General features: G+C 40.7%; 2 protein-coding genes across 2 annotated transcripts in view; one reads left to right on the top strand and one right to left on the bottom strand.

The window, feature by feature from the left end:
• The window catches only part of jph1a (junctophilin 1a), a 33,492-nt gene extending 28,517 nt beyond the window's left edge, over positions 1–4,975 (bottom strand). Inside the window, exons 1-3 of the mRNA XM_008278518.1 lie at positions 4,902–4,975; positions 4,247–4,747; positions 860–1,628 (exon numbers count right to left, since the gene is read on the bottom strand). Coding sequence (XP_008276740.1) covers positions 860–1,628; positions 4,247–4,625 — 1,148 coding nt within the window. The 5' untranslated portion in view covers positions 4,626–4,747; positions 4,902–4,975. The remainder of the gene's footprint in view (positions 1–859; positions 1,629–4,246; positions 4,748–4,901) is intronic.
• A 1,719-nt stretch (positions 4,976–6,694) lies between these two features.
• gdap1 (ganglioside induced differentiation associated protein 1) lies at positions 6,695–12,323 on the top strand. Its single transcript, XM_008278517.1, has 6 exons — positions 6,695–6,853; positions 7,976–8,168; positions 8,708–8,881; positions 9,401–9,495; positions 10,678–10,792; positions 10,988–12,323. Exons 1-6 carry the CDS (start codon positions 6,695–6,697, stop codon positions 11,338–11,340), a joined length of 1,089 nt encoding a protein of 362 aa, XP_008276739.1. The 3' UTR covers positions 11,341–12,323.
• Positions 12,324–14,207: the final 1,884 nt, after the last annotated feature.

Below are 14,207 nucleotides of genomic sequence, written 5' to 3'. Positions count from 1 at the left end.
AAAAGTCAAATTATGGTTTAATATGTTTGTCTCAATTATCTGATTGACAGACTTATAATCACAGAAGTACACATTATGTATAAGGGTCTCACACATGTCTGTGCTTTTGAGTTTTATAAATGCTTGATGATTGGTTTTCATACATGCAAATTCATGTGCATCTTTTGAGCGATGGGAAAAAAAACTCAAAATATGCACGATTGCATAGAGACCTTTTCACAGCTTGTACACATCCACTTAGTCTCCAGTCTAATAATTCCCTGATGCCATGAAACCAGAGGATGTCAAAGCGATGCTGCGCACCCTGAACTGTGTCCCAGTAGGGGGGAGGCTTTAAATGAAAAGGTCACGTCTCATCCACCTGTTAAAGAGCAGATGCCACATCAGAGCATTACTTGGCAGGAGGAGCAGGTATCGTTATTGGGCACACGAGACGCACTTGGCATAGGTGCGGCTATGGCTATACAACTCATGCACATGAACTCAACAGACACACGAATCTCATACGACACACACACAAACACATAAGATGCCTGACCCCTCTCCCTGGGAATGAAAAACACGGGCAGAGAATAGAAACAGAACCTTTTCCAGTAATGATCACACCGGCTACACAAAAGCCTTGACTGCTGATGATGTATAAAGGTCGGAGCCGTTGTCATGGGACTCCTCTTACACAATGCTGAGCCTTCAATCAGACCAGGAGATATTTGTCAACCAGGCCGCTGCTGTGACTCTTCAGTAGTGAAAATAAACACCTGAGGATGTTCGCCCTGTCTTTTTTTATGTTGACACAGTACACACCCATATGCACGTACAGGAGCATGAATGAACGCACACACACACATGAACACGGTACCTGGAAGCTGCTATTTCCACTTTACTCCTTGCAATGGCTGCAGCCCTCTGAGCCCCCTCCACAGCCCGATCCACCTTCTCTTTGGTTTTGGGGTTCTTAAGAGGAATCAACTGCTTTCGTATTCCACGCACCAGCACGTTATTTTTGTACTTCCCTTCTTCTTTGGTGCCATCTGGGAAAACCGTGCACCCGTAACCATGGCGCTTGTTGTTAAGCCATTCTCCTTCATACTTCATCCCGTTGGATCTCTCTGACACACCAAATCCATTGCGCTTGTCATTCTTCCACTCGCCCATGTAGGTCTCGGTCGTGGTGGCATCCACATGGTCCTCCAGAGGTAGGTCCTCATCTTGCAGCTCGCCATCGCCGATGGATATGGTAGAGTTGGCATCACTGGAACTGATGCGGCTCATGGTGGCGTCGCTTCTGGCAGAGCTGCGCTTGCTAGAGATTGAGGTCCGAGAGTCAGACTTGCGCAACTGTCGGAGGCTGCCAAAGAGTGAACCCCGGCGGAACAGGCCCTTCTTCTTGCCGGTGACGACCTCGCTGTCTGAGTGGAAGTTGAGGACGAAGCCACCGCGACTGCCTGTAGGCGTGTCTGCAGGGGAGGACAGGTCCTGGAGCACGGTGCCGTTGCTCTGCTCAGAGCGGAGGGAGGCCAGAGATGTACGAAGTGGAGAGCGGATGACGGTGGCCATGCCATAGGGTACACTCTGACGCACACCATAGCCATGTCGCATCCCACCCATCCACTGGCCTTGATAAGTACCTGAGGAACAGGTGGACATAGAGCAATGAGTTGCAATAGTCTTAATTACTGTATATATCCAGTTCTATAAAGCAGTGTTTCCCCACAGCTTTTACAAGATGATACCTTCAATAAAGCACTTGTCACATGCTGCATATGCCAATAAGCTGAAAAAAAAATCGAATTTGTCTTCTCAAATGGTTTCATTTGAATGATTTTTAGGCCTGAGAAGGTAAAAGTCTGACGAAAACAGTATTTTGTGAAGCAATATAATGTAGATAAAACTTCTTGAGGCCCCACAAGTTTATGTTGAACACTGAAGGGGATTTGGAACTACGAGAAACTGTGCAAGACAGCATGAAAATTTTAATTCCAATGGAAATATAAATTCCAATACATCTGCAGATGGCATAATCTTTTTGAAAGTGTTTCCAAATGTTATATGTTGTAAATGCATTATTTCTTTTTCACTGTTTTAAAGTTGAAAATAGTATATTTAGCAGCAAAAAATGTAAATGCATGAAAGAATACCAAGTTACATAACTTTGCTACCATGGTCAGCTGCCACAGATGGCACGATTTGGACAAACTTATCTGGCCCTCACTTTCTGAGAAACATTCTCGGTGTTGCCCACCACTTCCAGGAGAAGACATACAGTCTTGACTGCACGGCACAAACTGAGGTGATTTTACAACGATGAAGCAAGTGCATACTGAAAGCGTTGCCTGCGTATGTAAAGCGTCACTGGGCTCAATTCCATTAAAAAATGAATAAATAATTAAACCAAAATAGTGTACAAGCCTATAAGTTATCTGTTGAGGCTGATTTTCACAAACAAAACAAAAAACAAAGTGCCTCTTTATATGAAGGAGTCCTAACTGGGAGTGCTTGCATCAACACTGATAGTAATGTCTGATTATACGCATGTCTGAAAAGCTTATCTTGTTTTGCAAGGGCTTTTAAGTCAAGGATAACATTTTCCACAATGAGTTTGTACTTCTGGCACTCGTGGTCTATTCCCTCTGTTGTACACCTTGAATCTTGTCGGCCTGATATTCTCCATATCAGCACTAAGTCCTTGTAACAACATTGCATAGGGGAACACAGAGGAGGCTTGCGGTAGGGGTGCAGAGTATGTCCGCTAATGAAATGTTTTCTCTCCTTCCACTCAGATCTGGGACTGTGAGCATAGCTAACTCAATCATAGAGATTTGATTAAGGTACTGATACTGAGGATCACTTGGGATGAATGTGAATCACTTAGCTAGGAGCCTATTTTCAGGCGGCCACTAACTCCCCCACTGACAGTAGGCACATTCACCACCATCCGTTTGTCTCTGACGACAGGGAATTGCTATGAGTCACATAATGAGAAGAATGCTTCATTAATCCCATTTGGTGCTGCTGAGCCCAATAAGCATGTGCTGGCCTACTGTAGCTTCTTCAAAGCATAATATTACAATCCCAATCCTGATAATAAGAAAGGCTTGTTAATCCATTTCTCGAATCTAATTTACCAATACAATGAAATAAGCCATAATGGTCAGATTCGAACAGAAAATGATATACTAGCCTGGGCACGAATTTAGAAGGATAAACAGTGTGAGATTAACAGGCTGGCTCTGCGCTGCAGTTCAATTCGGTGACCCTGCAGATCAAGTTATCAGGATGTTGCGGGGTCAGACAGCCAGATGTTCTGTAGATCCTCTAGGATCAGCTGATTTCCCAAGCCCAGCAATCTGCAACCATCATATGTGAGGCATTTATTCTGCACCATAAGGCCTCTGTTAGCGGAGATGATGCTCACAAATCACTGAGACTTTGATGTTTTATAACAAGAAAGGACTGTATGTAATACACAGCGGGCTTTACTGAGGCACTTGTTTTTTTAGGCTGCCTGGGATCTCGTCTCACTGATCACACACAGGTCTTTAAATAAACACAATCTGCGAACACACCAACAATTAGTGGGATCAAAGCTCTGGGAGGGGTCTCACTGACCTCTCACTTTCAGCAAGTCCGAGGGAGTTTTCTGTGTGTGACTTAACGCAGCTGAATGAATAGATGATGGTTCAATTTGTGTGCATTTTCAGCTCTGTGAGGGTCTGCATTGAGGAGTCAGGAAACTGAAAATCTACTTGTTTTCACTTGTGCTCTTTACACTTACACAATGACTTAACTGTCACTAAATATGGCACCTTCTGGTGTATTACACAAGCTAAATTTCATTTAAAACTGTGGCATGCACATCCTAAATACACTGATTTGCTTTGCTTTGAGGAGACATGTTGCCACTGAGGAGGAGTCACTCTGTCATATGAGGAGCAACCGGTAGTTGCAAAATGAGATGCACGTAAGAATAAAAAAGGAACCATTATCTAGCATCCAAAAAGTTAAAGCTTCCGTGATTTTAAAATAAAAGTCCGTTTTGAGGGGTAAATGATGATGCGCTTGACCACGATACGCAGTGCGCAATCTCAGCTCCAACTTAGCTCATATCAGATGGAGATTGTGATGTGTTACCATGAGCCACCCTCACTTTGAGTCTGAGCATCCTACACACAGCAGCTACATAACACACCACCAGTTAAAGCAACACACACGCACTGTGCCACAGTCAGAAAATCTGGTTTCTTACCGCCATCGCCATAGGTTTCGATTCCATATCCATCCTGCAGCCCGTTGCTCCAGGTACCGTCGTATCTCGCAGGTGTGTTGTGGCTCTGCCGGACGCCGTATCGACCCTTAAAACCATGACTCCACTCTCCCCGGTAGATCCACTTTCCTTTATTCTCCACTCCGAGCCCATGCCGCTTCCCCTGGGACCAGTAGCCCTTGTAGGTATTCCCGCTGGGCCAGGTGTACACCCCTACTATCTCAAAGCCGTGCGACCAGGACCCGGCGTACTCTCCTTGGCCCTTGGGTCCGGTGCAGATGCCGTGTCCGTGGGCTTTGCCATCCTCCCACCCTCCGCAGTAAGTGCCACCGTCGTCGAAGTCAAACCTTCCGCCCGTCATTCAGATCTCGGCTGGAAATAAAGCAGATCGTGCGCTGCTGCAGACTCAGGCGTCTCCAGGACCGAGGCTGGGGGATCCAGGACCGGTGGTGTGATGAAAGGATGAGCCAACAGAGATGATGACTAGAGGAGAGAGAGAGAGAGAGAGAAAAAGAGAGAGAGAGAGAGAAAATAGGAGGGTGAGGATAGTGGATTGGCACTTCCAGACACCGACCATGTAACACAAAAGGCATGCGTAATGGTGAGTGTAAAGGTATGAATGGTGGGCGTCATTTACCGGAGGCGCACGCCGGGTTCTCCGTTGTGTGTTGCTCGTCTCCCCCCTCTCACCCACTGATCACAGAGGGAGAGAGAGGTATCGAGACCCTGCTGAAGAAAGGCACTGGGCCAATCGCAACGTCACGCCACAGGGACCTCCCACTCTCTCCCCCATCTCTCTCTCTCTCACTCTCTCTCCCCCCTCGGTGAGGATCCTGGGCGCCTGAGCCCCGCCAACATAAGGCGCTTCAATATGCGTGCCAAACTTTGAAAGACGCGCCTTACTACACACATTTATTTTCAGTTTCTTATAATAGATTCACTCATAAAATTGCAGTCATCAATTTTTTTTGTTGCTAACCTTATCGCCCATATTACATAATAATATTCTGTGGCCTATTTTTTTTTTATTGTGGTGAGGAGGTGATGTATTAAGATACTGTATAAAACGTGTTTCATCAGCTGCGGTTGATTTTATTGTAGAATGTATTATATTGTTTGATTGTTCACTCTTATTATTATTATTATTATTATTTTTAACCAGTAACATTTTTTAGAGCTATTCCTGGCAGCTTTACTGACATATTTTAGCGAACAGGACCACATAGGCCTTTAAATTACCACATAAAATTACATAAAAGCTGTTAATACGCTAATATTCAGTTGCACCAAGCAGATTAACACAAAATACAATTTCCTTCAGTTAAATTGCGCTGTAAGATTCAGCTTTTTAATTACACGACAGTAATGACCTTTTTAAAATGCCTACTTTTTTTTTTCTTATCAGGCCTGTCAATAAAGCTCGAGGAGACCACCAGTGGCCTAAATGTTTAAGAAATAGCTAACAGCGACCTCTGCTGTACAAATACGTTCATGACTACGAAATAGTACTACTCAAATTTATTCATACCCTTCTATTAAAGAAAAGACAAAATTCACAATAGTCACTCGAAAAATCAGTGAAGTAATCATGAAACTGAAAAAAATAATAATAAATACACATTTTCTTAATTCTGATTTAGTAAAATAAGACATTGCTTTTGAGTTGTGGTTGAAAATAATAATGTAAAAAAACAAACAAAACTGTCCCGGACAAATTAGAGCACTTTGCTGATGAGCAGTGGGCCAAAATCAGAATACCTGTCAACAGGTGCAGAAGTCTGATCGAGAGTTACAGAAAACATCTGATGGCAGTGATTTGATTGGCTCAAAGGGTTGTTCAGCAAAATGTTAGTTTATGGGTCCCATCATGCTTGTTTGCTTTTTTTTGTTTGCTGTTGTTTGTTTTTTTCTGTTTAACCACAAAAGCAATGTCATGATTGTCATTACATTTTTTATTTATTATTACTTTTGTCAATTTCAACTGTTGTCATATATATCTTGGTTTATATCTTATCTCAGTGACAGTTTTTTCCTTCTTTAATGGGAGGTTATGAATAAATTTGAGGACGACTATGTATACATATTAGTGAAGTGATGCAAATAAGTGAAGTTGAGTAAAATACTTACTTTGTAGTGGAGGTATCAGCAAAACAACGAAGAAGAAGAAGAAGAAGAAGAAGAAGAAGAAGAAGAAGAAGAAGAAGAAGAAAATTGTACACACTTACACAAATCGCAGATAACAGCTTGTCACAGGTAGTTAGACCAGTGTCGTTAGGTGAAATTCGAAAATAAATGTCTATTTTTAAGGTCGATATATCGTATTAAATATCAATATGTCCCATTTCCACTCCGAGCCAGCAGGGGGAGCATGTCGTGGACCGAGCCGCGGTGCGCTGTCCTCACTTGTCCCCTAAAACACTAACAGATAAAATGGCGTCCGAAAACGGCTCAGAGTCCAAGGAAGAGAAAACGGCTCTTCTAGAGACGGAACCGGCACAAGACGAGCATCCAGAATGTGGCACGGTGGCAAAACAAGGCGAATCCAAGCTAACTCTGTATCACTGGACGCAGTCCTTCAACTCTCAGAAGGTGAGGAAGTGTGGTTGGCTTTCAGCACCGCAGCTCAGTGGACAGCTCCCATTAGGTTTAATTACAAAGCTGTAAAATGGCTCTTTTCCTCAGCATGATTTTAGCTTTATATAACCCATTTATCTTCTGTTTTAATTGATAAAACTGCTGTACAACTCATTAATGTCGTAGTATTTAACAGAGGATTGTTAGTAGTTTGTTTACCTTTCAGCACTACCAGTTTGTAGGCGGCTATGCTAACATTTTAGCCTCATATTTCAGTGGACTGATGTGAGTTTTACTCCTTCTGGTACTATAATGCTTCTCAGTAGATCTTCAGACTTGCTTGTTTTTGCTTTCCATTGGCATTTCCTTGCTCCTCCTCATTCAGTCATACTATACTGATCAGTGTTTTACCTCAAAAATGCTTTTCATGTGTAATTTATGAGCTGTGGTGTTTAATTAAAACCAGCTGTCAACCATAAATCATTAAAACCACAATAATTCATTGTTAACAGCAAACAAGCAAACAAAAGTGCTTAAAAATGGGAGAAAAGGTGGCAAAATCTCTGATCAAGACATGAAAATAAATGATTTACTAATATATTGCATTTATAGAGCTGCAACAATTGATTAGTTAATCTGTTTGAGCAATTATGTAAGAAAAAAAAGAGACAAAATTATTGCAGTACTATCCCATGTTTCTTTAATTCTCTGTGACAGTAAACTGAATAACTTTGGTTTGCCATGATGGTTGTTAAAATCCCAAGGATCCTAGTTTAGTAGCAGAGAAGCCAATAACAATGCTTGAAAATGAGATGAAAATAGACCGTTTACTAAGATTATATTGCATTTATTTTATTATTTTTTTCCATAGTGTTATGCAGTTAGAGCTGCAACAACTGAACAATTAATCTGTTTGAGTAATTATGTCAGGAAAAAACTACTTTTTCCAGCTTTCTAGATTTCTTTAATCAAAGCTAGATTCATCAAGATATATTTTTGGGCTTTGACAAATGCTTTTTTGACATTTTATACCAAACAACAAATAATTACAAAATATTAGACAGCTTATTTGACAATGAAAATAGTAGTTGCAGCCCTAGTGTTAGGCACCGCACTCACAGCTGTTGTTTTTTCCAGGTACGTCTGGCCATAGCAGAGAAAGGTTTGCATTGTGTGGAGTATGATGTGAGCCTACCACTCAGTGAGCACAATGAGCCTTGGTTCATGCGTCTGAATCCAACTGGCGAGGTGCCAGTCCTAGTCCATGATGACAACGTTATCTGTGACCCAATACAGATCATGGACTACCTGGAGCAGAACTTCAATGATGGTGAGACCTGATAAAGTCAGTTTATAACAAACCTGCAGCCCAAAGCTTTCCTTCACAACAGTGTAAATAACAAATTGTAGCCACGCTGGTGGTCAGCTCCTTTAAACATATTTGCCTATTATTTAGGGTACTGTTTGTTTTGTTTGGTGTGTTTATTGTGTTGCACATTTGTTGATTTGATTTGATTTTTGTTTTTCTCTTGGTTTGCACTGATCCATAATAGCTATGTTGTAAGGTTCTTCAACCAATCCACTTAAAAGGAGGGAAATTCTGGTAAGCATGGAGCTGTTTAAGCTGATACCTTTAAATGTTTATTTAGTTCCTGTTGAAATCTTATCTAAAATTTTTCTTTTCCTCATCTGATCTCCCTAAGCCAAGGGTGGAGTGTATAATCACTTGTATTACCTAGACTGTCCGTTTTTCCTGGTAGAAATCTTTTTCAGCTTCACCTTTTGTTTTATTTGGAATGAAAAAAAATATATATGAGGAAGCAAAACTGCAAATCACACCATTGCTTTTTGTTTTTCATGTAACTCCAGAGGCCATTCCCAAGCTGGTCCCTGAAGAGGGCAGTACGTACTATCTCAGAGTGCAGCACTACAGAGAGCTGCTGGACTCACTACAGATGGACGCCTACACCCACGGCTGTATCCTCCACCCTGAGATCACTGTGGACTCCCACATACCGGCGTATGCTGCCACATGCATACGAAGTAAGACATTCTGAGATGCAGCAGTATAAGTTTCAGGTCTTACAGCAGCACGACGTATGCGACAGTTTCCACTCAGCTGCTCCTTGTATTGAATGTCATGGAGGCTGTGCAGATTTTTCTCTGGTGAACTGATACTGTTGCATATCTTAAATTCTTTCCTACCTTCTTAAATTTTCTATTTGAAATGGAGCAAAGGGGGTACAGAAAAGTTTTTTTAAAGGCTGTGGAACTTTACTTTGATGGGCAAGGTGACTCTTATTTTGTAAGTTATTTGAAAATTGATTTATTTGATCCTTTTTTGTTTACTTTATACTTTCAGTGGAACTGTTTAGAAGAGGAAATTACAGATTGTCTGATAAAGTGGAATTGGCACAAACAATTGGACACACACAAGCTGATGCTATCATTGTCATGGATTGTTTCTGCAAGAAATGATTAACTTTACAGTGAAGTTTTGTGTTGGTGACATCTGCTGTGCGCCTCATCGTGTCTAACACTCTCCTGTGTTCTTTGTGACAGCACAGATCGGAAATACGCAGACTGAGCTGAAGAAACTGGCAGAGCAGAACCCAGAGCTTAAAGATGCTTATGTAGCAAAACAGAGGCGCTTGAAAGTAAGTTATTCAATTGAGCAGAGTATCAAATGAGCAAAACTGGTGTTGGTTCATTTTGTGTGTGTAATCTATACACAAGGTTGTACAATCCAAAGCCAGAGGTACCTTTCTACTGCCGCGGCTACATCAGCTGCATTTTGGTTTTGTAATCCCTGGGCTCTAACCACTGTACTGTGTTCAAAATAATCGCATTCACTCATTCACTGGTCTATATATAACAGAAATTCAAAAGTTCACTCCGCAATAGCAGCAAATTGATGCAACAGTAATTTTTGCATATGGTTCATTGCACTGGGAGTTGAATAGAAAATGCTGTGGACACTACTTTTTTGTTCCAATGATGGACTTGTGAGGCCATTATCAAGTGACTGAATATACACATTCAAAACTCAAACATTCAAACAAAGTGGCAGCTGCTACATGTAATGCACTGCATAGTAAATGTGGAGTGATTTATTGACACTAGTCAACCAAAACATAAGAGCTGACAAGATAATGAGATCCTTTAGTCATGGCCAGCATTAGTGGAGTTTAAAACTAAATTCACCTTTCATTTTTGATGAACAAGCACCTTGTAAAATCCGTTTTGTGGTTTCACTGACTGAGGTTGCAGTTAAATCCAACCAAAACTAACTGCTCGCCACTTAAGCAGAAACTGAAACAATTATACTTAGCTTTTGACCAAGTGGAATTCTTTTGATTTGGTGTCTATATTACATTTAATGATTTAAATTCAAATTCTTTATGGTTTTCATTTGTGAACTTAATTGCATTTAATTAAATTGTAAATTAGGGTTTTATGTGATTTAATCATGTTATTAGTAGATGGACGATACTAAAACAAACAAAAAAACAGCTCCCTTTAACTAATGGTCTGCATGTAACCAAACAAACAGCAGACGGTACACATTTTATTTGTAAATTTGCAATACGCACCTTTTGGGTATTCTTTAGGTTTTTAAGCATTGATTGTTTTTTTTTTTGTTTGTTTGTTTTTTTAAAATCAAAAATAATTAGTCTAAAAAGGCACAAAATAAAGACATTACAATCATTCTATGTGTTATGCAGTTTGACAGCCAGCCTGAAGATATGAAATCCTTTTTCACGACTTTCTCTTTTTACAATGCATAACAGAAGTGTGTGCATCTACGTGTGTATTTATCTGTGTAAATGTTTCTGTAGTCTAAGCTGTTTGACCATGACAACATGAAGTACCTGAAGAAGCTTCTGGATGAACTGGAGAGTGTGATGGACCAGGTGGAGACAGAGCTACAGAGGAGGGTGGAAGAAACACCAGGTACCAAAACAGCTTCTCTCTTTGCCATTACTACGATTAACTTATATGTAATTAATGAAAAAACAGATTACTTTCAGCCAAGATACAATGTGCAAGTGCTCATTCCTTACATTAGTGCGATTGTGATAGCAGCAGCAGTCTGAGTGTTACCTTATCTGCTATTCTGACCTCTTTTCTATCCCCTTCCACTCACAGAAGAAGGCCAGCCATCCTGGCTGTGCGGTGACTTCTTCAGCATGGCCGACGTCTCTCTGGCAGTCACCTTACACCGCCTGAAGTTCCTCGGCCTCTCCCGTCGCTTCTGGGGCAACGGTAACCGTGTCAACGTGGAAACATATTACGAACGTGTGGTGGAGCGGCCGGCCTTCAGGAGAGTGCTGGGCCACGTCAACAACATCCTGATCTCTGCTGTCCTTCCTGTTGCGTTTCGCGTGGCCAGAAAGAATGCACCGGTTATTGTTGGTACCACTCTGTTGATAAGCATCCTGGGAGGAGCTACGTACCTCGCTTTTCTTTACATGAAGAAGAGACTGACTGCCTTTAGCTGAGGGAGACTGAGGTGGTTTGGGACCAAATGGGGTGAAACTAATTTAAATCATCGGAAGATAAAATACATAGAATATTATGACCAATTAAAAAACATTGCTAATATGTACTTGAAACAAAACTTAATCGTTTTCCATGTTGCTGGTTGCACAAAATGCACTTTTGGCCATCCTTTTTGAGTTTGTGACTGCTGCGTAATACACAAAAGCATTTGCTTAAAGGACCATAATGGTGTTTTTGCATGTTTTTTTGTCTTGTCATCCATCACAGATACCAGATCTGGTGAGTTAGCATGCGAACAGCATTAAATTCACAAGCCAGATTTGGGAGGAGGTATGACAGGTATGCCAACATATATGCACGCAAACACGGGTGGTCTGCAATAGACAATGGAAGTTTGATTGCAGAAAGTTGCTCTGGCTGTCTAAATGTTTTTACAGCACAGCTGCATATAAATGCACCATTCCTCTTTGGCAAACTTTAAAATACAGGAATTCAGTTCATCCAATCATACATAAACAAATATGTTAAGTAGACTTTCACATTGTACTAAAGGTAATGAAAACAAAAGAAGAATGGGTGACCATATGGATAATCCCACATAGAATAAATACTCGACATATGGTAAATGGACTAAAATGTGTAGAAACACCACTGTAGTCACTAAGCACATCTTTTTGTGTACTCAAAGAGTCTTATATGTGTTGCTTAATGTGTGCTTTTCATTTGTTCCATCATCGACATCAATATATGCATGGTAGGAAATTAAAAACAAGTACACTCGAAGCCCACAGTCTGCTTTCTGTGACCAAATTTGCCAACACTGAACAAGATCAGCACTGCAGTCAAACTGTAGTCGACATGACAAAAACATATTTGTCAATAAAAACACATTTATGTTTTTCTGTAAAACTGATTATCCAGTGTATGATAGATTCCCTTTGCAACTACAGCTAAATGGATACTTTTTCAATCTATTATATATACACACGCACACAGACCCTCATTTCCAACATCTGTCTGAAATTAAACTGTTCTCAAACAACGTCAGTGTTTCCTGTCATTCAAATATAATGTAGAATGGCATGAAAAATTCACTAGCTCATTTATTAAGCTATCATGTATCGTACAGGTTTTAAACAAGACTCAATTGGAGAACAGCTTAAAACCACTCACATTTCCTAGAGTCTGGATGTAAGTCAACATCTACGGTAATCTGTTTGCTCAGTCGGAACCTTCCAGGCCAACGCTGACATTTAACATACACTCGGCTTTGATTTAAACTCCTCCTCACGTGAGCTCGGCCTCACATAAAACAGACTCGCGCTGGACCTTTCAACAGAGCCTGGCCTTTGTTTTCAGTGTCCAAGGGGCTGGGTAGCGTAGCTGTCAAAGAAATGCCTCACACGTGTTAAAGCCGCATGTGAGTTGAGATGTCAAAAGACCATAAGCTCATACCTTGCTCTGGAAAATCATACTTTTGCAAATGGCAACCAGGATGACATCATTTTTTTGCTCTAGAGGCATATCACACAGGTGCCAGTTTGAGTGACAAGGTCCAAAGTCATAAATAGAGTTTAAAATGCAATGCTGCAGGAAAGTTAGTGAACTACACTGTTCATTTTTAATCAGTTTATTTATTTGTGGAACCACTCTGAAACTTTGGAACTCTATAGAAAGACAACTTTGTGTGAAACAATATGCCAACGTAACACTAATATCAACATTGAACTATACATATAATATAGCTGCGTGTTAGATCACATCTAGGAGCAATAATTACTCATACATCAAGAACATTACCCTGCTCCTGCAATAAAATTAAAATTTGAAAATGCATTATTCTGTCTTTTCAATATCATTAGAGAAAAGTGTATATTTGTCCCCACTAGAGGGCAGTGTTTCCTCAAGCAACACTCGGCTCTGTGGGAATTCTGGGAGAGCAACATTCGCCCCATAATTCACAGGGAAATGAGGCATGCTCAGTCAACTTCTTTACTTTCCAAGTGACTTGTATTTTCAGAAAACTTCAAGCAGAGTAATATGGATGCCATTTAAGCAGTGCAGTGATTTGGATAAATTAATTTTTGTGAGCGCTGCCATATGTTGGAGCAATGTTTGCAGCCAAAAGTGATTGAGCCAGCTGACAAAATAAACCTCTTGTTGATGCTGGATGTGATCACATATTGCTCAGATGATTGGCTGTGACATCTCGCTATTCAGTTGTTTAAAATCCAGCAGGTGGTTGAGAATAATTGAAACAAAAGTTCTGCTCTCTCCTCACTTTACAACAATGGCGAGTGTTTTCTTTGTTTGCTGAGTCATTTAGATGTTTTACTAGAAAGAGCAGTCGGTTTATAACTGTATCATTTAATAGCCCCGGACACCTCTGCCAGACACATGCAGCAAAATATTTGGATTGCTGAGGCAAATGTTTATAAGAGCTGGGTTTGATAAATTGGCAAATAAATTGAAAGGACATGTTTCCAGTATTTATAATAAATGCTCTCTTCCTTCGCTTTTATTAATATGTGGATCACAGGTCTGACCTTTTCTGCCAAATCCATGAATTGGGTTTCCTTATTGCGGCTGAACTATCTATCATCATTTTATGAGGTTTATGAATGTTGGACTTGTGACATCCCCAAATTGCAATGTGCAGAATTTAGATCAGCGAGTGACTTGGAAAGCTTTTCTGTCAAGTATATTTGGGGCCAGATTACTAACTGACACTAACTGGAGACGATGCTAATGACTCTCCTCTTAGCGGAATATGAATGAATATGAAAAGTGTGGCCGGACAGATTTACCACAACATAAAAAGTTTAGTATGACCAAACATTCAATGAGGTTTTTAACAGTGAATAAG

Source organism: Stegastes partitus, unplaced genomic scaffold (genome assembly GCF_000690725.1).
Source record: "Stegastes partitus isolate 25-593 unplaced genomic scaffold, Stegastes_partitus-1.0.2 Scaffold125, whole genome shotgun sequence".
Taxonomy (NCBI): domain Eukaryota; kingdom Metazoa; phylum Chordata; class Actinopteri; family Pomacentridae; genus Stegastes; species Stegastes partitus.
Note: the sequence above shows the minus strand (reverse complement) of the source record. Positions and strands in the feature narration are given on the sequence as shown.

Bases quoted from the DNA above. Each gene is read 5' to 3' on its own strand.
- gdap1 (XM_008278517.1), top strand. From the start codon at position 6,695: ATGGCGTCCGAAAACGGCTCAGAGTCCAAGGAAGAGAAAACGGCTCTT. The intron at 8,169-8,707 runs GTGAGACCTGAT...ATGTAACTCCAG, and splicing joins GGAGCAGAACTTCAATGATG to AGGCCATTCCCAAGCTGGTC. The intron at 10,793-10,987 runs GTACCAAAACAG...TTCCACTCACAG, and splicing joins GAGGGTGGAAGAAACACCAG to AAGAAGGCCAGCCATCCTGG.